This window comes from Engraulis encrasicolus, chromosome 20, assembly GCF_034702125.1.
Source record: "Engraulis encrasicolus isolate BLACKSEA-1 chromosome 20, IST_EnEncr_1.0, whole genome shotgun sequence".
Lineage (NCBI taxonomy): Eukaryota > Metazoa > Chordata > Actinopteri > Clupeiformes > Engraulidae > Engraulis > Engraulis encrasicolus.
In genome coordinates, this window is record NC_085876.1 from 37,533,104 (window position 1) to 37,555,603 (window position 22,500).

General features: G+C 44.3%; 1 protein-coding gene across 1 annotated transcript in view; it reads left to right on the forward strand.

Moving 5' to 3' along the window:
• khdrbs3 (KH domain containing, RNA binding, signal transduction associated 3) overlaps positions 1-22,500 on the forward strand; it is a 265,883-nt gene that overhangs the window by 210,233 nt on the left and 33,150 nt on the right. The window contains exon 6 of the mRNA XM_063185893.1: positions 3,500-3,683. Within this exon, the coding sequence (XP_063041963.1) occupies positions 3,500-3,683 (184 nt within the window). The remainder of the gene's footprint in view (positions 1-3,499; positions 3,684-22,500) is intronic.

Genomic DNA, 22,500 nt, shown 5'->3' on the forward strand with positions numbered 1-22,500 from the left:
ACTGTAACAGGCATTTCATAAAGCTCATATATTATAGACCTCATATATAGAGATAAAATGTTAATACTTCTTATTCGTATTGTATTGGTATTGGTTGTAATTAAATAATATATATAATAGGATTTGTATTGGTTCCTATTAAGCTCAAACTGGAAACGGGATGTTAGAATGCGTGAAAATGCAGGAAATTACATATAAGAAATACAAAATTTTCTGGGGGTAAACCCCCAGACCCCGTGCCAAAATGAACTGTCCCATATTTAATTAATTTACGGTTGCCAATGAATGAATGAAGTCAAGGAAATTTTGCATAGGATTATCAGTATTGCATTGCTTTCTACATATTCAACACACTTAAAACGTGATAGTACTGAACACTAATCCTCTGCTTTACGTTTTTTTTTTTTTTTTTTGCGATGATGTTACTAATGCGGCCCGCTTGAGGTCCACATGGGTTGTATGCGGCCCCCGGACCAAAATGAGTTTGACACCCCTGGCCTAGACTATAGGCCTGCATGGATCACACCACACCATGTCACAAATACTAGAACAAATTCAGCTTCCTTGGCGGAGGTCTGCATTCTCTGAATGCATTTCTAGCTCTTTTTTGTTTTTTGTTTTTTTTTACAGTTTTTTTACATTTCAAGGCAGCAATGTCTGTTGATTGAGGGAACCATGTGTTTTGCGTCGTTCCCAGACAAGTGTCTAAACGGATTTCAGGTAAATGTGTACGACTATAGCCTAATCAGGGATACTTTATCCCGACTCGCGGACATCAGGTAAGCTCCCTTCATGAACTTCAGGGAGCCTTGTCTGCGTTCCATTTCATGTGGCCACCATGCCATTGTTTTTTACGGGCTATTTTCATGCAGTTTAATTCGGACTTATCTTTGTTTGTGTGATTTTCTGTTGTTACAACTCATATGCATACAGTCTAATGTGTGTGTGTGTGTGTGTGTGTGTGTGTGTGTGTGTGTGTGTGTGTGTGTGTGTGTGTGTGTGTGTGTGTGTGTGTGTGTGTGTCTTTTAATCACACCCACCCACAATATGCACAAAGTGACCTACAGTATTATTCTTTTCTTTTTTTTTTCTTTTTTCTTTTTTTAATTTTTTTTTTTTACAGTTTTTTACATTTCAAGGCCTACACATTCAATATACTTTAACGATAAGCATTATACATAAATTGTGTGTGAGGGCTCCCTTAAACGGTCCATACTATACCCATTTCTTATGTAAGATTTGATAAAACTTGCATAGGCATCTACGCATTTCTAAATATATTTTGTATGGGAAATAAGGTCAATAACATATCCTTATTGTGGTTTTGGAGGTATTCTGCTTGACACTTTGGTCTATTACAGTATTGTCAAACTGCTCACCACTACCTGCTCACCACTACTTCTTTTTATAAAACAAACAATAGGTTACTTGTTTTGTACAATCACAGCTGCGGTTCCATGTACTCGTCAGACAAAAGTGTTTTTCGATAAACAAAAGTAGCCTACTGTACCTCCCTAAATGATCAAGAAAGTACATTGCGATAGCCTGCTGTTTCCCAAATGTGTGTGGAGAAAAGCTCATTAATGAGATGTGGGCCAGTGAGATGCCGTGTAAACAACAGCCATAGAAAAGAAAAGGGAAAGAACTAGAAGTTGTTTGTCCAGCCAGTATCAGCCTTGAAACTCACCACAGGAAACAGGGCTAGAATCATGCGGTCTGGAGGTCTTGGGGGTGGGGGTGGTGTTGGTGGTGGTGGTAGTGGTGGTGGATGTGGTGCTGGTGGTGTTGTGTGGGAGGATGTACCACAATATTCTGCAAACTGTTGTTTTTTTGCCAGCCAGTGTTGGCCTCAAAACTCACCCCACAAATAGGGCTAGGCCAAGAGGGCGATATAGACCCATGGGTGGTGGTGGTGGCGGTGGGTGGGAGGATGCAACACAATAAACTACAGTTGTTAAACCATCCAATGTTAGCCCCGAAACTTTCCTACGCCAAGGGACTCATATACTTCGGACATGTTGGGTCGTGGTGGTGTGGAGCTTGGCTGGGAAGGAGCACCACAGTGTACTGCAAGCAGTGGTTAGTCCACTTCAGAAGGCCAAGGGGCAGTGGGAAAGGTAGGTCTGCACACTGCCGATCAGCTCCAAAAATTAACTTTATTATTTAAAATGCAACGTTTTGATCACGCTGGATCTTCATCAGTTGCCAAAATTTTTTGGAGCTGATCGGCAGTGTGCAGACCTACCTTTTTTAACAGTCTGACTTTTTTGTCTGGCACTTGCAACAAGTGTTTTTGGATGTGCGCACCCAACCCAAAACTACTACAAGGGGCAGTGGGACTCATGGAGTCTAGAGTTGGTGGTGCTGGTGGTAGTGGTGGTTTTGGTTTCGGTGATAGCTGGTGTGTGGGGAGCGCTACAATATACTGAAAACAATTGTTAGTCCAGCATGTGTCAGCCTTGCAACTGACCCCCAGAAAACAGGGCTATGCCGAGGGCCAAATGGGGACTCAGGGGGTGTGATGCTGGCATGAGGGGAAAACCACAATCTCCTAAATAGCTGTTAGTCCAGGAGCAGAGCTGCAGGCCAAAGGCCACGGACTTGAGGAGTCTGGTGGAGGCGGCTGGGGAGAGAACACCACGATGTACTGCAAACAGTTGCATCACCTCCACGTTAAATTCTGTGACCCAGATAAAAAGAGAGAGGAGCTAGGCTTAACTAAGCTGGGTTGGTTGCCGCCTGAATGCTCCGGGCACTTGTAGCCAGAGGGGCTTTTTTGGTTTTCCTGTGCTAGGAACCTGACTGTGTGTGTTGTAATGTGGGTTATATTTGCAGTGTGTGTGTGTGTGTGTGTGTGTGTGTGTGTGTGTGTGTGTGTGTGTGTGTGTGTGTGTGTGTGCGTGTGTGTGTGTGTGTGTGTGTGTGTGTGTGTGTGTGTGTGTGTGTGTGTGTGTGTGTGTGTGTGTGTAAGTGTTTGTGTGTGTGTAAGTGTGTGTGCGTGCATGGGTGCGTGCATGGGTGCGTGTGTGTGTGTGTGTGTGTGTGTGTGTGTGTGTGTGTGTGTGTGTGTGTGTGTGTGTGTGTGTGTGTGTGTGTGTGTGTGTGTGTGTGTGTGTGCGTGTGTGTGGTGTCTGTGCACCTGTTTATTTGTCTTTTTATGTCTCTGTCTGTATGTGCATCTATGTATGTGTCTGTGTCTGATTGCTGATGTGTAGGTACTATACTATAAATCTGTGTATGCATGTAGAGTATGTGCATAGACAGTATAATGTGTGTGTGTGTGTGTGTGTGTGTGCGTGCGTGTGTGCGTGCGTGCGTGCGTGCGTGCGTGCGTGCGTGGATGCGCGTGTGTGTGTGTGTGTGTGTCTATGGTATATTCATATTGATGTCTATATTCATCTGTGTGTGTGTGTGTGTGTGTGTGTGTGTGTGTGTGTGTGTGTGTGTGTGTGTGTGTGTGTGTGTGTGTGTGTGTGTGTGTGTGTCCCTTCCCTTGCAGGAGTCGAGGCGGAGTGCCTCCTCCGCAGGCAGCGGTGCCCCGGGGCGTGGCGCCCAGAGGGGCCCCCCCAAGCCGGGTGCCCACCAGCAGAGGCAGGGGCCCAGCACAGCGGGCACGAGGGGCGCCCCCGCCCGCAGGCTACCGGCCCCCGCCCCCCATCGTACAGGACTCCTATGGGGAGTATGTAAGTAGCCATGCCTTGCCCAAATTCACAAGATAAGCAAGATATTCAATTGGAACACTCACATGTTCTCACATGTGCGTGCGTGCGTGCGTGCGTGCGTGCGTGCGTGCGTGCGTGCGTGCGTGCGTGCGTGCGTGCGTGCGTGCGTGCGTGCGTGCGTGCGTGCGTACATGCATACTTGTGTGTGTGTATGTGTGTGTGTGTATGTGTATGTGTTTACATATGTTTAAATACTACATACAAACAACACTCAAAGTGTATACAGTATACACCCAATGCACACTTCATCAGTAAGCGAAGTGAAAGCTCTCACTTCGGTGTCAGGGCTTTTACTTAAATTGCACATATTATCTATAAGTCTCCACTTTTGCAGTTTTTAGGATACCTAAAGTACTAAAGTCACACAAGTAAGTTTACATTCCATAGGCATTTGGGATTCGGAAGTGCTTGATTTGCATTGATTCATATACAGTGCAGCCTTTTAGCGTTAAATTGCTGACTACTTCCCACATTTTGTCACACCCTGTCTGATGGTCGACACTTTCTGACGGCCTGCCAGCCCCTCCTGGAGACGTGGTGTCGTGCAGCACAGCAGGTGTAAATTGAGAGGCAGACAGACAGACAGACAGACAGACAGACAGACAGAGAGACAGGTGTTAACAGGGGAGGGGCCAAGCAGCAGTCTCACCTGAGTGGAGGGGAGAGAGAGAGAGAGAGAGAGAGAGAGAGAGAGAGAGAGAGAGAGAGAGAGAGAGACATATCAACAGACAGACAGATGGGCAGACAGACAGACAGACAGACAGACAGACAGACAGACAGATAGACAGATGGACAGACAGACAGACAGCCAGAGAGACAGACAGACAGATGGACAGACGGACAGACAGTCAAGCAGACAAGCAGACAGACAGACAGACAGACAGACAGACAGACAGACAGACAGACACTCGGCCTGGGAGACTAAATAGGAGGATGAGGGGAGGGGGGGGAGAGAGAGATAGAGAGAGAGAGAGAGAGAAAGAGAGAGAGAGAGAGAGATATTCGGGTATATGTTTATGTAAAAGCTGTTGAGTATTTTAGCTGACCTGTATGTGTTGAGTGTATGAGAGAGAGAGAGATCGACAGACAGGCAGATACACGTACAGACAGACAGACAGAGAGACAGACAGACAGGCAGACAGACAGACAGACGGACAGACACACGTACAGACAGACAGACAGACAGGCAGACAGACTGACGGACAGACACACGTACAGACACACGTACAGACAGACAGACAGATAGACAGATGGACAGACAGACAGACAGCCAGAGAGACAGACAGACAGATGGACAGATGGACAGAGAAATCGGCAGACAGAAAAATAGACAAACAGGCCGACCGACAAGCAGACAGACAGACAGACAGACAGACAGACAGACAGACAGACAGACAGACAGACTTTGTTGTTTTCAGGACCAGGGCCTCATGGAGTCATGATCTGCCCCTGTGCCCCAGGGATGAGGGGATGGAGACATGTACAGCACAGGGCATGCAGAGACGGTAGAGGGTAGGAAGTGAGGATGAGAGAGGAACAGCCAGGGAGTTGAGGAGAGGGAGAGTGTTTGTGTTGAGAGATGCACCGGGAGGGATTTGAGAGGCAGTGGGGGTGTGTGGACAGCACATCTGGGAATGCGTGATAAATGTCTGGTGGAACACACACAGCTGGAGACTGGGGTGCTATGTACACATAATACTAAACCAGCCACCATTGCAATACATCTGTGCAGTAGCGTCGCGTAGCAGAGCTCTTATGGTCTCTGTCATAAGCACAGGGGCGCAGCACTGGTATTGTGACAGTGGGGGGCGAGAGATGTGTCAGAGGCCCCCCTCACACCTAATGATTAAAAAAAACGTCAATAAAGGCATTTAACACCAACTTTGCTGTTAAGCATAATACTGAACTACTTAAAAAATACTGAAATATCGCAAATGGGGCCTCTGAGGTGTTTAGAAATCCAAAGCCATTGGTAGGGGGCCCCCCTTAGTGGTGAGGCCCGGGGTTCCTAGCCCCTATGCCTCCCCCTCTGCGCCGCCCCTGCACAAGCACTTACTGTGGTGTTTAGTCTGTCTGCTGGCTTTATTTGTCCTCTATTTTAGTCTGTCTGCTGGTCTATCTCTCTTGCTATCTCTGTGTCTGTCTGTCTGTCTGTCTGTTTGTTTGTCTGTCTGTCTGTTTGTCTGCTGTCTGCCTGTGTTTGTCTGTGTGCCTGTCTGTTTGTTTGCCTTTCTATATGTCTGTCTGCCCGTGTTTATCTTTCCTACCTCGTACTCAGACAGACACATAGAAAGACAAACAAACAGACAGGCACTCTTTAGCTACGCATGTCTTCCACTCAGAGGCGCATCTTGCCACCAGGCAAGACAGGCAGCCGCTTGGGGCCCCCAAGCCCCTAGATAGTGAATAACTGTACTACAGTAGTGGTGATGTTGATTCTAATGGTCATTCTTTCGCATTTTCGCTTGAGGCCCCACATGACCCTAGAATCGCCTCTTCTTCCACTATTATTTTTTACTGGAACTGGAGCAGACTAGACTTCTGTTGGGGCAGTTGTGGCCTAGTGGTTAAAGAGATGGGGTTTAGGCCAGAGGGTTGCAGGTTCAAATCCCATCCTTCCAGTCCTTACCACCACCCATGGCTTTAGGTGCCCTTGAGCAAGGCACCCTACCCCACACTGCTCCAGGGACTGTAACCAATACCCTGTAGATAGCTGTAAGTCGCTTTGGATGAAATCATTAGCTAATTGTAATTTAATGTCACTTTGTCCAGTACCCCGTGTCCTTTGCTGAACTTCTCGGGTCGTTTGTGTCTCACTGCTTGTCAATCCTTCCCGAGCTAACTTTATTTCTGGCATACGCCTTCACGGTCACCTTCAGAACAACTTGCATTGCTGTGTTATGCAGTCTGTCTGTGACTCAGACTGGTCTTATCTCCACATGTGTGTTCTTTTCCTAATTCAGTTTGGCCTGGAGCGAAGTGCTTATCAGCTCATGCTGTCCTAGAAATCATACAACGGTGGGTCCAGGGCAGGCAAAAATCAGGTGGGACTACCCCACACATTGTGAAGACTGTTTGTATTACTGCAACAGTCAATCAAACTCACAGGGGCCTAGTGATTCAATGGGCTTGATTGACAAGTGGGTGGAGCCCTATCTGTTGTTATGCCCAGAGCCGTCTAATAAGAGAGTTGTGTCAACCGGGGACCAGGAAGTTGGTTGGTGATGTGATTCACATAGATTAAAATATTTCTAAACAGCAACTTTCTGTCACTGGAGACTCACACAGAAACATTACATACCAAACAAAGATTAAGTACAAACACCATTTCATTTACCTTTACCACATTTTCTGTGTTCTACGGCCACCTCCTGGAACTAAGTAAATTACATGTAAAACGCTCCATGAGGCTCCCTGAGAGCCGCCATTTCTGTGGAAAGATTGGACCATGGAGGTCTATGGGAGTGACGTAACTGTCTTATTAGACAGGTCTGGTTATGCCATTTTGGCTTTTTTTCGCAATGACGTCAAACAAATTCCTTTTTGAAGCAAAGCAGGTGTAAATGACTACCGTTTTCCGGCAGAAAATCATAGACAACAGCGGTGTGCATGTTTATGTCTATGCAACATATACTTTGCATTTAATCCAAGGTGCATGGCGTCTCGTGAAAAAGCCCCACTGATATCCAGGCGGCGGTCTAAAGCTGGAAAGGCAGCGTGGGAGTGTGAGGAGAGAGGGGGGGCTGAACTCACCTGGGCCTTGAACACACACACCCACACACACACATGCACACATGCCCGCACGCACACATGTACACACACACATGCAGGCACGCACGCACACACGCTCTCTCTCTCTCTCTCTCTCTCTCTCTCTCTCTCTCTCTCTCTCTCTCTCTCTCTCTCTCTCTCTCTCTCTCTCTCTCTCTCTACTCTCCTCTCTCCCTAGCCATATTCATTTCCCAGTCGTGTTCTCGGCTCAGTGCTGGGCAAATACTCCCCATTTTTAAATATTCCATTTTGTTGTAATAGCTTCTCCATTCTCCTCATCTGCTTAATATCAGCGACTACAAAAGAGATATTTTTATCCCGCTGTCTGGCTGCCCGACAGCTAGCCTGCTGTAATTAGTTAGCGTTCAGACAGAGGTGAGGGCTTTAAAGCGCTAGTTCGAAACAAGAAACACACACGAAAACCCATTTTTGCAGTATTAATTCAACACTTATGGATCGTATTTAACACTTCTCGAGCTGGCCCTGCTATTCGACACTTCGGGAGTCATATTTAACACTCTTTCTTTCTGGCCCTGCTCTCTAAAGTGTTAAATGAACACTGCAAAATTGACTGTGCTAACCAAAACCATTCTGCCTCTGACTGCAGAGTACATACTATATTGTACAACAGCCTCAAGCCGCATCATATAACTTAGTAATGGACTCAACTCAGGCAAATTGAAGGGGTTTAATCCTCGGTTTCAGTATTACGTGACGTGCTGGTGAAGGGAATGAATCTTTTATTACAGAAGAAACTAGAGATGGGAGTCTCTAAAGGACATGTCTGTCACAGCCTGAATAAGTTCTTTTTTAATAGCATCCAGGGAGCCCCTATGGAATTGCAATAATATGAGGAGATCCTATAGAAGTGTAATGCTATCCCCGAGTACCAGAGAGTGCATCGGAAGATATAATACTAATTAAATAGACTGGGTTTGAGAGAACATGTGAGGGGTAAGCCTGAATGACAGGAAAATTAAAGAGATAGAGTGGAGTTATTCATAGCTAAATAGCTACCAGCCAGGCTTGCTTTGGTTCTATGGTACATCTGTAAACCTCCTAATGTTGACAACTGTCCATTGGCCTTACTATACCCGTACAGATGGTCTGGAACAGCTGAATTGAGAAACGATTAATAGTAAATGAATTAATAGCAAACTTGAAATGCTTGTCTTATTTTACCCAATTGCTACCATTTGGGTAATTTGAAAAAAATACCGCTGAGAGGGGTGAACTCTGTTGAAGTTTGAATTGTCATGCAGAGCCGCTATTAAAAGATTGTTTTAACCAAATTTTGGAAGGACTAATTTGCAGTCTTTTCCTTTTGGTAAAGTCATAGCAGTGCTGTCATGATGTAGTTTAGTCTTTTTTCAGCAAACAGTCGGAGTCGGATCGCCAGCCAGACACCCAAATAACCTCCAAACCAGTTTTTGTAAAGGGGGTTCTGGGTTTGAGTCATCGGGACCGGACTCCGTTAAATGACCTTGACAACACCAGCAAGACTAGTGTGTTCTGTATATCTCCATTTGCATTTTGTTTTACAGTTCAGGTGAAGGTTAGTGGTACAGCAGATATCTCGTGAGGTACATTATGGCATGTGTAAAAAAAACGTCATTGAGTGTGACATGAATTTGAATGCAGTGCCAGGTAATGTAGTGCCCATCATTTTTTCCCTGGCTGCTTCTATAGAATTAATTATCTCCCGTCGTTGTGTCTGGATTTTGAGTATGATGGTTATGGATTAGGAGGCTATTAATTGATTGAGGCAGGAGACTGTACGCTTAATGAATGCTAATCAAGTTACACCCACAAAGAGGGATAGTAATGAGATACGCGCCGTCTCTCATCATGCTGTCTTTCACGCATCCTCTTCTGCCTGTCTCTCTCTCTCTCCTCCTCTTTCTCTCTCTCTCTCTCTCTCTCTCCTCCTCTTTCTCTCTCTCTCTCTATCATGCTGTCTTACACTCATCCTCTTCTGCCTGTCTCTCTCTCTTCCTCTCTCTCTCTCTATCATGCTGTCTTACATGCATCTTCTTCTGCCTGTCTCTCTCTCTTCCTCTCTCTCTCTCTCTCGCTCTCTTTCTCATGCACACTCTCTTCTGTCTGTCTGTCTGTCTGTCTGTCTGTCTGTCTGTCTGTCTCTGTCTCTGTCTCTGTCTCTGTCTCTGTCTCTCTCTCTCTCTCTCTCTCTCTCTCTCTCTCTCTCTCTCTCTCTCGTTCTGTCTCCCACTCTTTCTGCTTCTGTTGTCTATCATTCTGTCAATTTCACTTATTTCTCTCTCTCCTTCTCAATCGCAATCACTCGGTGTGGATCTGTGTGGGTGGCTGCATGTGTGCGTCCGTGTCTGTGTGTGTATACACGGTCTGTCAAATCTTTTTTAGTTTGTTTACAGCATAGCTGTAACAAAAGCACTTCATTATTTGCGGGCATGTGGGTATTAGAGAGAGAAATGAAGTGGGTACCATTACCACGCTGTCACTGTATACAGACACGCTATCCAGTCCGTAGCAGCGGCAGAAATTGTACAGTCGACCCGCGAGAACTGTTCCCAGTCTGTTATAGATCAGACCCCGTCCCTGCAAATACACACACACACTTTCTCTCTCTCTCTCACACACACACACACACACAGACACACACACAAGGTCACACACACACACACATGGTCACACAAACACACACGGACACACACACACACACGGACACACACACACACACACACACACACACACACACACACACACACACACACACACACACACACACACACACACACACACACACACACACACACACACACACATACACACACACAGACGCCCTCACCTGACCACTAACTCGGTCTGACACGGGTGCCATATTTCATAATGAAGCAGGCATGATTACGTCTGCAGACCCAGAAACACTATTGATCTCTTGCAGTATTGTGTTACATACATCACAGGCCAGACAATTTAGGGGCCGAGCGGCGGGCCGGCCAATGTTCCCTTTGCCCCAAAAGTAAAATATATTATTCTATACACTATCAGGGATAATAATGGGTGGCACTGGGGATCGTTATGTGGAAATATGTAGCAGGTGTACTGCATTTAGTTTGGCAAAGTGTTATGTACGGTGTCTTATTTTGCTTACTCTGCAATTGCTGTAGGCTATAATTTGCTCGTTTTGTTGGCCGTAATTGACCTGTTTTTACAAACTACCGCACATTGATTGTTTAACCTTAGTGACGAATGGTCTTTGTTTTTTTGTAAATGGTCGAAGCCTTGCTAGGAGGACACAAGAAAGCAGGCGGGCTTCAGAACGTTCACGTTCACATTCCTTTTTGGTGCTGCCCCAAACGTTATTAGGTTTCTCATCAACCTAAACTCTGCTTACTTTGTGGCCCCCTGGACTTCATCATAAGCCTCCCAACGCCGCCTTGACCTTAAACAAAGGCCAATTTTAATGTTCAAATATGAACTAGCTACGTTTAATTAAAAGCTTTTTAATGAAGACGAAGAGTGCCTTGGATTTCATCATACACCGCCTTGACCTTATTTTAAGCATGCCAACATCCCATTTTGTGTTCAAAAAGTAAAATAAACGAATACACCCCCAATTTCAACTAAGCACCGCCCTCTCTCAGCTGACTCCTTCTCAACGCCCCCCCCCCCGAGGGTTCTCTAACGCCCCGTGGGGGGCTGTAGAGCCCCCGTTGAGAAACATTTCATACAGAGGCTCTGTTATAACAATATTGTCACCAAAATGGTCGTGACCATGTCTTTATCTGTTAACCCATTGATGCCTGATGTTGCGTTGCGCAACATTGGCCCTGGCGCCTGGAGCTGCATTACGCGACATTCAGGCTCATGATTTTTGAGAAACTTTATTAAAAATCTCTGTCTGTCATAAAAATCCACATTCTAATGACATATGAGGGTCTTAGAGTTTAAATGCAACTTAGTACATATTTTTATGTGCTTCAGAAGCCGAGGTATTTAGGTTTTTATAGCATGAGGGCAGCTTTTCTTAAAAAGGGCTCAGGCATTCATCACCCCTTTTTGCAGGTGCCTTAGGCGTCAATGGGTTAAACCTGTTATGTCATATGCATTTGTGAGGTAGTGAAGCTACCAGCGAATACAGAATGGAATCATGAAAGGGCGTGGCCCTTCATTCATGGAGCTGAAACGACAATGTGGCGGCACCATTGCTCCAGGTGGACTGTTATTGCGGGGTCATACACGTGTGTGCCCTACAGTTCAACGGTGGGTGTGTTGGAGGTGTGATGGAGGTTGCGGGGTCACCATGGATCACATGAAAGCCTTGGCTGATCCATTAGATGTCGAACGCCGGATCCATTGTTCGATGGAGGCATGGCTATCAACACAATGCAGCAGACCCACAGTTCAGTGAGGGTGGAAGTGGCATCACCCCATTCAAGTTGAACGAGAAAATTATGCTTGCATCATAAATAAGGAGAAAAATTAGAAAACCATGCACGCATGTGTGTCAGCCTACGTAAATAACTGCGATTGATGTGCATAAGAGTGCTTCTCCTACAAAGTATACGCTTCATGCAGTTTATACTGGTATCTCTTACTCATTCTACAGAACGCAAACCCTTCATGACGAAAGAACCCTCACAATTGAAAACGTCAAAACACGGCATGTGCCCACTTCTAAGGCAGGCAATTAACGAAGACGTTAATTAACCTTGAACAATAAACACATTACCGTAATAAGATACTCAAATGAACTGTTGTATACAGCTCTTTATTCTATTTCTACTTATCTACACACTTCATCATCGTGGCAAATGTAGGCTACATACTGTGCTTATTACACCATACCAGAGAGAGTAGAGAGAGAGAGGTTCCATAGGCCCATTGTTTCAGGGTTCTATTATTGCAAGGGGGAGGGGTGGAAATCCCCCTTTAGGCAGACCTAGGCAGACCTAAGGACTGTTCTATTCAATGCTAGGAGTATTATGACACGCCCCTTTAGGCAGACCGGAACCTGGTCATGTTAGGTGCCCATAGCAACCTATTACATTGGCATATCTCTATATACTTAAAGAATCTCTGACCATACCTTTCACTCACAGTGCCAAAGAAAGTGGTCTGTGTCTTATCAGGCTGTTGGACTCTGCTGTTTGGACAATAGTCAGAGGGATCAAACGCAGGCTTTAGAAAGCAATTATCCCTTGTGTGTGTGTGTGCATGTGTGCGTGTGTGTGTGCGTGTGTGTGTGTGTGTGTGTGTGTGTGTGTGTGTGTGTGTGTGTGTGTGCGTGTGCGTGCGCGTGCGCGTGCGTGTGCGTGTGCGTGTGCGTGTGTGTGTGTGTGTGTGTGTGTGTGTGTGTGTGTGGCGGAGGCTGAAACAGAGGGACCTGCCAGCTCAGAGAGGGTTTATGAACATGAAATCCTCAAAGTGCTGTGTGTGTGTGTGTGCGTGTGTGTGTGTGTGTGTGTGTGTGTGTGTGTCTGTCTGTGTGTGTGTCTGTGCGTGTGCAAGTTATAGGTCATTTTCGTGAGTGTAATGTGTAAGTGATTGTGTTTCAAAGTACATGTTTAAAAAGCTATGGACTCTGTATTTGTGTATGCATGTGTACACGTCTGTCCATTTTAACATGTCCACAGTGACATCACAGAGCAGAACTTACCTGTACACAACATGACTCTCAAATGCATCTGGGCATATAATGAAAAAATATTCACATATCCACACACATGTGCATACAGGTACGCACGCACGGACACACAAACACACACGCACACACTCACACACACACACACACACACACATACACACACACACACACACACACACACACACACACACACACACACACACACACACACACACACACACACACACACACACACACTATCTTCACTTGCATATTTTCTCACCTTTCCCTTCTAGATGGTCGTTCTTTCTCTCTCTCTCGCCTCCATTCACATATTCAGTGTTTCTTACAGTTGCAATTCTCTCACTGTTGCTATCTGTGCTATTCTCTTTGTTATCATAGTCTTCGATTTCTCATCCGCACTGATCTCTGTCATTCCTCTCTCTATTCCTCTCTCTGTCTCTATCCTTCCTCCTTTGTTCTCCTTACAGTTTCACTGTTCCTCACACACCCATGTGTAAGCCCATTGGGAAACTCCAACTCCCATTGTCATTGTGACACAGCACTCCACAGCACACAAGTGAACACTGCACACTGCACACAACGAAATTGCATTTATGCCTCACCCGTGCAAGGGGGCAGCCCTCAGTGGCGCCCCATTGGGAGCAGTGCGGTGGGACGGTACCATGCTCAGGGTACCTCAGTCATGGAGGAGGATGGGGGAGAGCACTGGTTGATTACTCCCCCCACCAACCTGGCGGGTCGGGAGTCGAACCGGCAACCTCTGGGATGCAAGTCTGACGCCCTAACCGCTCACCCATGTCTCTCTCTCTCTCTCTCTCTCTCTCTCTCTCTCTCTCTCTCTCTCTCTCTCTCTCTCTCTCTCTCTCTCTCTCTCTCTCTCTCTCTCTCTCTCTCTCTCTCTCTCTCTCTCTCTCTCTCTCTCTCTCTCTCTCTTCCCTTTCCTCTCTCCCTCTCTGCCTGTGTCTCTATGTCCCACAAAAAAACCAAAACGTTCCCCTCATCCTCCGTGCCATGGCTAATCCTGTGTTCTTGCCTGGGGAATAAGGCCTGATCAGTGTCCTAAGCTTCCAGTGTACTGTGCTGTGCTGTATATATATGCATATATGCATTGAGAGGGATGGAGGGAGAGAGAGAGAGAGAGAGAGAGAGAGAGAGAGAGAGAGAGAGAGAGAGAGAGAGAGAGAGAGAGAGAGAGAGAGAGAGAGAGAGAGAGAGAGAGAGAGAGAGAGAGAGAAGAGACAGAAACGAAGTCAGACACCGAGACTGAGACAAAGACAGACACTTAGAAGGACATAAGTAAGGAAAAAGTGCTACACTGTGGCCATTGTCATACTGTGGTGATAAACATTTGTGTGTGTGTGTGTGTGTGCGTGTGTGTGTGTGTGCGTCCTTGCGTGCATGCCTGTGCATGTGCTTGTGGTCTGCCTGCATACATTCTCCAATGCAGCGCTAGTCTCCATCTAGTTTCTTGTTAGCCTGCTGCTTCATCCCTCCACTCTCCAGAACACAGACTGCAGCCTTACTGTATATCTTCATAGTAAGCCTCTTACTGTAGGTATACTGTTATAGCACCAGTTACAGTTGCAGTACTGTTACAGCATCTACTGTATAGTGTAGGCTAAATGTGAAGGTCTTTGATGTTTTTTTTTATCCTCAATAGTACATTTAAAGTAGCACTCCTCCAGGAGATTGCCTGATGAAGGTCTAGTACCGAAACGTTGTTTATTAAAGAAAGAGCAGCAAAATGGTCAGTGTGTGGGAGTTTCTTTAAAAAGTAGCACTCCTACCAGGAACACCACCCAAACAAGGTTTAGCGTTGAGGTTAAAGTTTAGGTAGGGCATACAGCTAGGCTAGGTTTAGGATTACGATAAAGGTTTAGTGAGGGCCTTCGAGGCATCGCAGCCTGGAAGTAGTCGCTGGGGGCAAAAACAACTGGTGAGCCACAGACTTGTTATTTCCTATTCTCTGAAGGTACAGTAGAAAGAAGGTCAGTGTAGCAGCTGAAATTATTCGTTTCAGATCATAAAGTATGAAGCAGAGAAAGAAATCTGTGAAGTGTGTACGTTTGAAATCAGTTACAGAATACATACAGTGTAGTGTAGGCCTACTCTAAGCACTGCTCTCTTATCTCACAGCTCACTTGTTTTTTTTTTTTCCACTCAAGAAGTGGTGGAGGCGCACTGTCGCCTAATGATTCTCACAGTTTTTAACTGGGTGCTTAATTCCACATACACCATAAATGAAAGAAGGACAGCACTCTTCAGATTTTTTCTTAGTTTATTCGCACACAAACGTTTCCGGCAGAACCCTTATTAAGTGTGTGATGGTAATGGAAATGGCAATGGAAATGGTGGAAATGGCAAAAACTTTCTGGTACCCATCTAGGGGGCTTATGGTTGCAACTGGCACAGTAATGTATTCACCATGTTATGACATCATTCTTTTTTAATATAGGGACCTAAAGGCAGGGAAGATAGCTACAACAAGCCGCTGGCAATTCTCTGAATCTCTGTTGAAGTTTCAGTAGCCTAATTGGTTACATTACAACTGACTAGAACGACGTAAAATTCTGCTGCTGATGAGGAAAATAGTCCATCAACATGCAACAATTAATTCCATACAAGGTTAGTTTCATTTCAAACAGTATTCTATCGACATAGACACTTGCATGGATAGTCTGGTATGATGATTGGTTTGATTCTCATGATTTGTGGATCGGGAAGGGCTGTTTCTAGTGGCAGGCTACAAAAAGGTTGTTCACTTGCGCTAGCTTAGCACCAGCGACCTCTGCAATTACAAGGCCTGCTTGGAATATCAAAAAAGTGTCTCCAACACTGGCTAACTAAGTAGGATTCGGAAATATGGTCCTATGTCAAACAACCCAGGGTGTCAACCTGTTTTGACAGCTGTCTAAATTACTTGGAGTTGCCTATTAAATTGGGATGGTTTTCCGTTAAAATGTTTGAGCAGTGAAGTTCAATAATAAGGGGAACTAGCCCTACTCACTGTAGTGCTGCTTTAATTTCTAAATAGGTACAATGAATTTACATATTCAAATCACCATGGAAACCGTGAAGGCGAGGTGAGTGTTCAGAGAGGCTTGAATTTAATATCATCTCACACTAAACCTCAAAGTCAGCAGAGTGGATGAAAATGAGTTGAGCAGAGGCTCAAAACAAAAAAGCAAGCACAAAAGAGGCAAGGTAGGTGGCTCTCCATAACAACACTATACAGTATCCATATTTCTATCCCCACTCGTCCTCATTAGCTTCTGCATAGCGTGCGACTGTCATGATGTCTGATGGAGCTTTGTTGCGGTGAAGTGGCCCTTTGCCCCACCATGCTCATGTGAATGCCACCTGACAGAAGAGTAGACGATAGGAGAGAACAGAGGAGGGAAAATAGAGGAGAGGAAAGAATGGGAGATGTGTCAATTCCTGTAAGCGAGGTGAGAACTTGTATTGTCGGTAGGGTACGCTGTTGAGGGGTTACTAAGATGCCCGTTATGTCTATCCAGCTGTCCTTTTTGTCTTTCTTTTTGTCTTTTTGCTTTTCTCCATATTGCTTTATTTCGGCGACCCACCATATTTACTCTTCATTATCTCTTTTACTTTCCGCGGAGTGAGTGCGACACAACTCTGAAACTGATCTGGTCACACTTATTCACATATGAATTATAGCAGTGTCTCATTTACATTTGGGTGTCATTCACAGTGCTGGTAGTCCCACGACATACATACAGTATTTGCGCATGTAATGGAATATAGAAAAACCATGACCATTTTTTTTCTGACAATCATGTTTCCTAAACCCACCAGAAAGTCTTCCATTAGTTAATTTGCCTTTTGTGTGCTAACACATCATAACATTAATGACCGCACGGCAGTTACACAATTTTACCCTATCTCTCTCTCCCATTAACCCACTTATGTCATATGACCACCTCCAACTAACCTTCGATGATATTGAAATTTCGAGTTTTAAAAAGAAAGAGATAGAGAATATGAGGCTGAAAAAGAAGTCAGACCCCAAGAAATGAATTCATGTTTTTTGCATATAACATCAAGGCAAGTTTATGATTAACCCGGGCTATTAATATATTCACAATTTACACATAAAAGGTTTCTGATTAAACATTTTCTTAATATATCTGTCATATTTCCTGATCAAAGTATTGTGTTTTTTATTGCAGTGTCTGTAGTAGTAGTAGTAGTTATAGGCAAATGTGTCTTTAAAGTAGCACTGTCTGAGAAAGACTCTCTGACTTCCTCAAGCATGACACAGATTCAGGCGATTCCAAAACACTTCATATCATGGCTGACACCTAGCTGATCAAAAAAGGCTTTCAGATTTGTTATCTTAACTGTCTTCAAAGACACCTTGGAAATGAGTTGGCACACTTCAAGGAATCAGTCAGGAGCTTTATTCAATCAGCAGCACACTCTCTTTGACAAACACATACACATGCATGAACGCACGCATGCCTGCACGCATGCACACCCTCACACACACCCTCACACACTCACACACACGCACACACGCGCGCGCGCACACACACACACACACACACACACACACACACACACACACACACACACACACACACACACACACACACACACACACACACACACACACACACACACACACACACACACACACACACACACACTCACAAACACACCATCAGTGCCACCACCACCACACGCTTCGATTTAATCTCCCCCTCATTTTCCAACACAGGTAGTCTAATTTAATTGATAAGTGTTCCTTCCTATGCATACATGATTAGGCTACCCAAGGATTCTTTACTCCTTATCATTCCATTTCCGTTTCTTATTTATATTAACAGATAAGATTTTTTGCCAACATATTTCAGTAGAATTCACTGAAAAAGTAAAAAAAAAAAAAATCCTGTGAAAAGAACAGCTCATTACTAAGTAGTTATTAAATAATAAAGAATAGCAGTCCTGTTTCATTTGTATTAACTCTTTGACTTTCTGAAGTTGCGTTTAGTATTTTCATGATTTAACATTATGTATTGTTATCACAGAGGAGTTCAGTAAGAGATGCTATAGTACATACAGTATTGTAGTGGACACATAGCCTACAACAATACTACGTGTACATTGCTACGCGCGTGTGTGTGTGTTTGTGCGTTCGTGCGTGTATCTGTCTGTCTGTCTGTCTGTCTGTCTATCGTTAGCTGTCTGTCTGTCTGTCTGTCTGTCTGTCTCGTTAGCTGTCTGTCTGTCTGCATCTGTGTGATCAGTGGTTGTGGTCTCAACTTGTGTGCCTCATGGCAGTGACAGCAATGGTGGCCCAGTGCAAATATTTGTTCCCCAACCCTGTGTAGATATGATGTGCTTGTATGCATTTGTGCACTTCCTCGTAAATCAAGCAAAAAGCTTTTCATGTCATGTGCTTTTGATGATTTTTTAATGCTAATCTCAATGCTACTGATGATGAGGATGATTATCTTTGAACTTTCCTTTTAAACAAGCCCAAAACAAAGTCTCTACCCGCCGAACCCAAACTCTGGCTTCTCATTATATTCCTCACATTTTTGTGCTTGTTTGGTGTTGACATGGGTGAAATGAGTCCCGGAAGGATTAAAGATTAAAAAGACCAACATTTTTTAAAAATAATGTTGTTTCCCCCCCCCACACTGATGAGACATTAAGCCCCCATGATGAGGAAGTTTGTATGGAATGGATACGATTCCTCCTCATTCATTCATCCGTTTTATTTTTGGAGTCTTATTTATCATGCTATTTCTCACCCGTCGCTGAGTCTCTGGACTAGCGTGTGCTAATAGAGGGCAGTTGGAATTAGCGCTGGTTAGCGCCTGGAGGATTCGGGAGTGCCATGTTGGGTCAGCGGCCTCTTTTCTTTCCCTGTTGAACACACACAAGTCCCCATTTACACCACCAAATTAGGATGTGCCACTTTGATGTCCATCATAGTCAGGGTGTGTAAATGATTAGGGTTATGGAGAGTAAAGGAGGATGGAGGGATGAGAAATGGAGGAGAGGAGGGGATAAGTCCAGAGACAAAGAAAAGAAAACGAGATGGGAGAAGAGTGAGACGGGGATAAGCTCAGATGTGGAGTGCAAAATGTGAGAGGATAGCAAAGGGAAAGTTAAGGTTGTTGAGGTAGGAGATGGTATGAAGTCGAGGAGACAAGTAGAGAAGACAATAGTATAAAAGTATAAAAATCCCAGACAAGAGGACAACAAAATGGCCTACAAGAGTGGAGAGGGTAGTAATTTACTTTTAGGTATGACAGCAGACAATGGCAGACAACCAAATACACACCACACATTTTTTTTCAATGACACACTCTTATTTATCCTTTTGATTTTGTGTATTATTTTTTTATTTATGGAGTCAGTTTTTTATTCTATGTGTTTCACTGTAAGGACAGGTGCAAAAATATGGAATGGAATATTGAAACGAAGTCAACACTTTTTTCTAGCTGCATCATGTTGGTCTTTGAAAATCTTTCCAATCATTAGTAAACAAGGGCGGAGCTACAGGGGTGGCTAGGGTAGCATTTGACCCCCCTGAAATCTGATTGGCTACCCCAAGTGCTCCCCGAGAAAATGCACAGTAGTCGCGTTACACGAAGCGCATAGATCGCCCGCAAATCGCTATCGCGAGTGAAGAAAGGATAACCATTTTCCCCACACACATTTTGATGCAAGTTTGTGTACACACCACCCTCGTGAATTTGGGCATATGGGGTACCATTCGAAAGCTTAGAATGCCGTCTGTCTAGTGGTATGCATAGGAACTCTCTGTGTTGTACGGTCTGACGGCAATGTGAATGGCAGATGTGTGCTTTTCCCATCCTGAAGAAGTAAAGCATTAGAGAAATAACAGCTTATTTCAGTCCAGACTCATTTCGTTTTCCTTTTAATGAAAAGTTAGCTGTGTGCCATTTAAGATTTTTCAGTACTATATAGTGCTCTATATCCCATGTGATAAATCAATAGATTCGTTTTTGGTGGTAAATGAAAGTAGCTTCATGATTAATTCCTGTGAATTCAACTCAAACCTCATGTCTAAAGTCCAAATATTCACTGGCATATGCTAATTGCTGTCTTTGTGTTGGAATAGACTATATGCTAATGAGTATTTTAAAAGAATGTCCGTACAGCACCTTTGATAGCATTGTTATATGTGTGAATTGTAGCAAGTTCTTAGCAGCATTGCAACATTACAGTGACTGGATTTTAGTATGGAAGTAACTCTTTAATGTGCAGTCTGAGTTCAATTTGAACTTTGAAATTTGAGATTACATAAAAACACAGATGGTAGAAAATAATTTGATTAACTCTCAGACACCTAAGCATTCATTTCCTTTCAACCTAATTTTACTAAGTCTCTGATGCAGAAACTTTTAAGTTCATTTCTGAGAATTCTGTAGAAACGTTGAAAATCTGCTATAGGGCTTCAGTGAAACACTTATCTTTATCATCTCAAATCACTATATGATTCTCGTATACACAAACACAGATAGCCTACAGGTGTACACACTGTCTGTGTATTCCAATGGCTTAGCACCCAGGTATTAGGCATTTTCCTTCCAAATAAGAGCAGCCCTTCATATCACTTTTCTAAAAAACGTATGTTTCCCACATTTCTGGCACATCTACATATTAAATAATTACTTCTACAATGGTTAAAATGTATTCAGAAAAGACAGCTAGCAGTATACAAAAATGGCCATGTTTTTACTTGGAATGTGATCTTTTCTATACTATTTTCTCTCCAGAAATGACTGTGTGGTGTTGGGATATGCAGGCCTAATTTGAGTTCAGTCAATGTAAGGCACTATATAGTTCTTTGTAAATCTTGCCCAACGCAATGGGTTTCTGAGGGTCAAATCACAAAAAATCACAAGAAAATAACTGATTACTGTTTTACATAATAGGAGACCTAAAAGTTAAGGGTGCAGATATAGGGTGCACAGCGGGTGTTATGGTTGTCAAATGTGACCAATGATTACCAACCCAAAAATACTAGAAAGAACGCCTTAAGAATAAAATCCTGCCAGAATTAAACAAAAGTCTTGATTTATGTGAACACAAATCTACAGAATATGTATCTGCCCAAAGCCCTTCTTTAACCCATAGATGACCATCGGAAACCGCTCAATCTGGTAACACTCACAGGTGTCATAAGAACCAGAGAAAATCATTCTCTTTATCTATTCTATAGTGTTTGAGTGTTTTTTTTCTTCGTGTAAGAGCATGCCCCTGTGAAATTCATGTGGCTACCCCATTGCTCCCCCAAGAATAAATGTCTGGTTCCGCCACTGCTAGTAAAATGAACTGAAATCCCTGACTATCCGCATTTGAGTGTCGCTGTAGATCACTGCTAAAATGGCTTAGTGCTCAATAACTGGAAAATCTGCTCACCATGAGTTTATGCTAAAATATACAAACACTGCCGAGAGCTTCTCTTTTCTTCCAGTACTGCACAATTATTTAATGTGCTGAAAGATGTTAGCGTCATCCAAATGCTAGACGTCTGTGCTGCATGTTTTAAAACAGTTTCTACGACTGGGGGTAATATAAGATTGACTGGAATGGCAAACTGCACAAGATCCTTCACTGGAATAGTGATTCGACAAGAGTGTTGCTGAATCAGAAAGAGCTGGTACCGTTTCAGTAATGGACTTCCTTCGCCTCCCTCCTCCCTCTCCCTCTCCCTCTCTCTCTCTCTCTCTCCTTCTATCCCTCTCTCTCTCTCTCTCTCTCTCCCCCTCTCTCTCTATCTCTCTCTCTTCACCTGTTCGGTGTAGTTGTTTCGCTACTCTCCTCCTCTAATCTACTACAAGGCTCCACTCCACTCCACTCCACTCCACTCCACTCCTTTTTTTTCCCAGAGAATGGGCTTTTAATATATGATGAGGTTCAGGCGACTATATTAACCTTTCCCAACGCGTGTGATCCGGAGGGCTGCGTTTCCGTAGTCGAGTTGTTGGAATATTCTGAGGAAATTGCCATTAGCACCAACCACTTGACCTTGATTGATTGGGTGGCCCTCGGAGTAGCGAGAGAGAGAGAGAGAGAGAGAGAGAGAGAGAGAGAGAGAGAGAGAGAGAGAGAGAGAGAGAGAGAGAGAGAGAGACTGCAACAACTAGACTGCGAGTGTGTCCACTTCACCACACCGAACAGGCTCCTTGTGGCAGTGCTCACTGCTAAGAGAGTGTTAGAGTAAGATGCAGAGCGGGGAGGGGGTGCCATGTCGAATCACTGGGGACTCGTACAGTGCATTGCTCAACAAGCTCCCATTTACAATACGGCAACACACACAAAAACAAATGGCTTCGACTGCATAGTCGTATATCGCGACTTTATGGC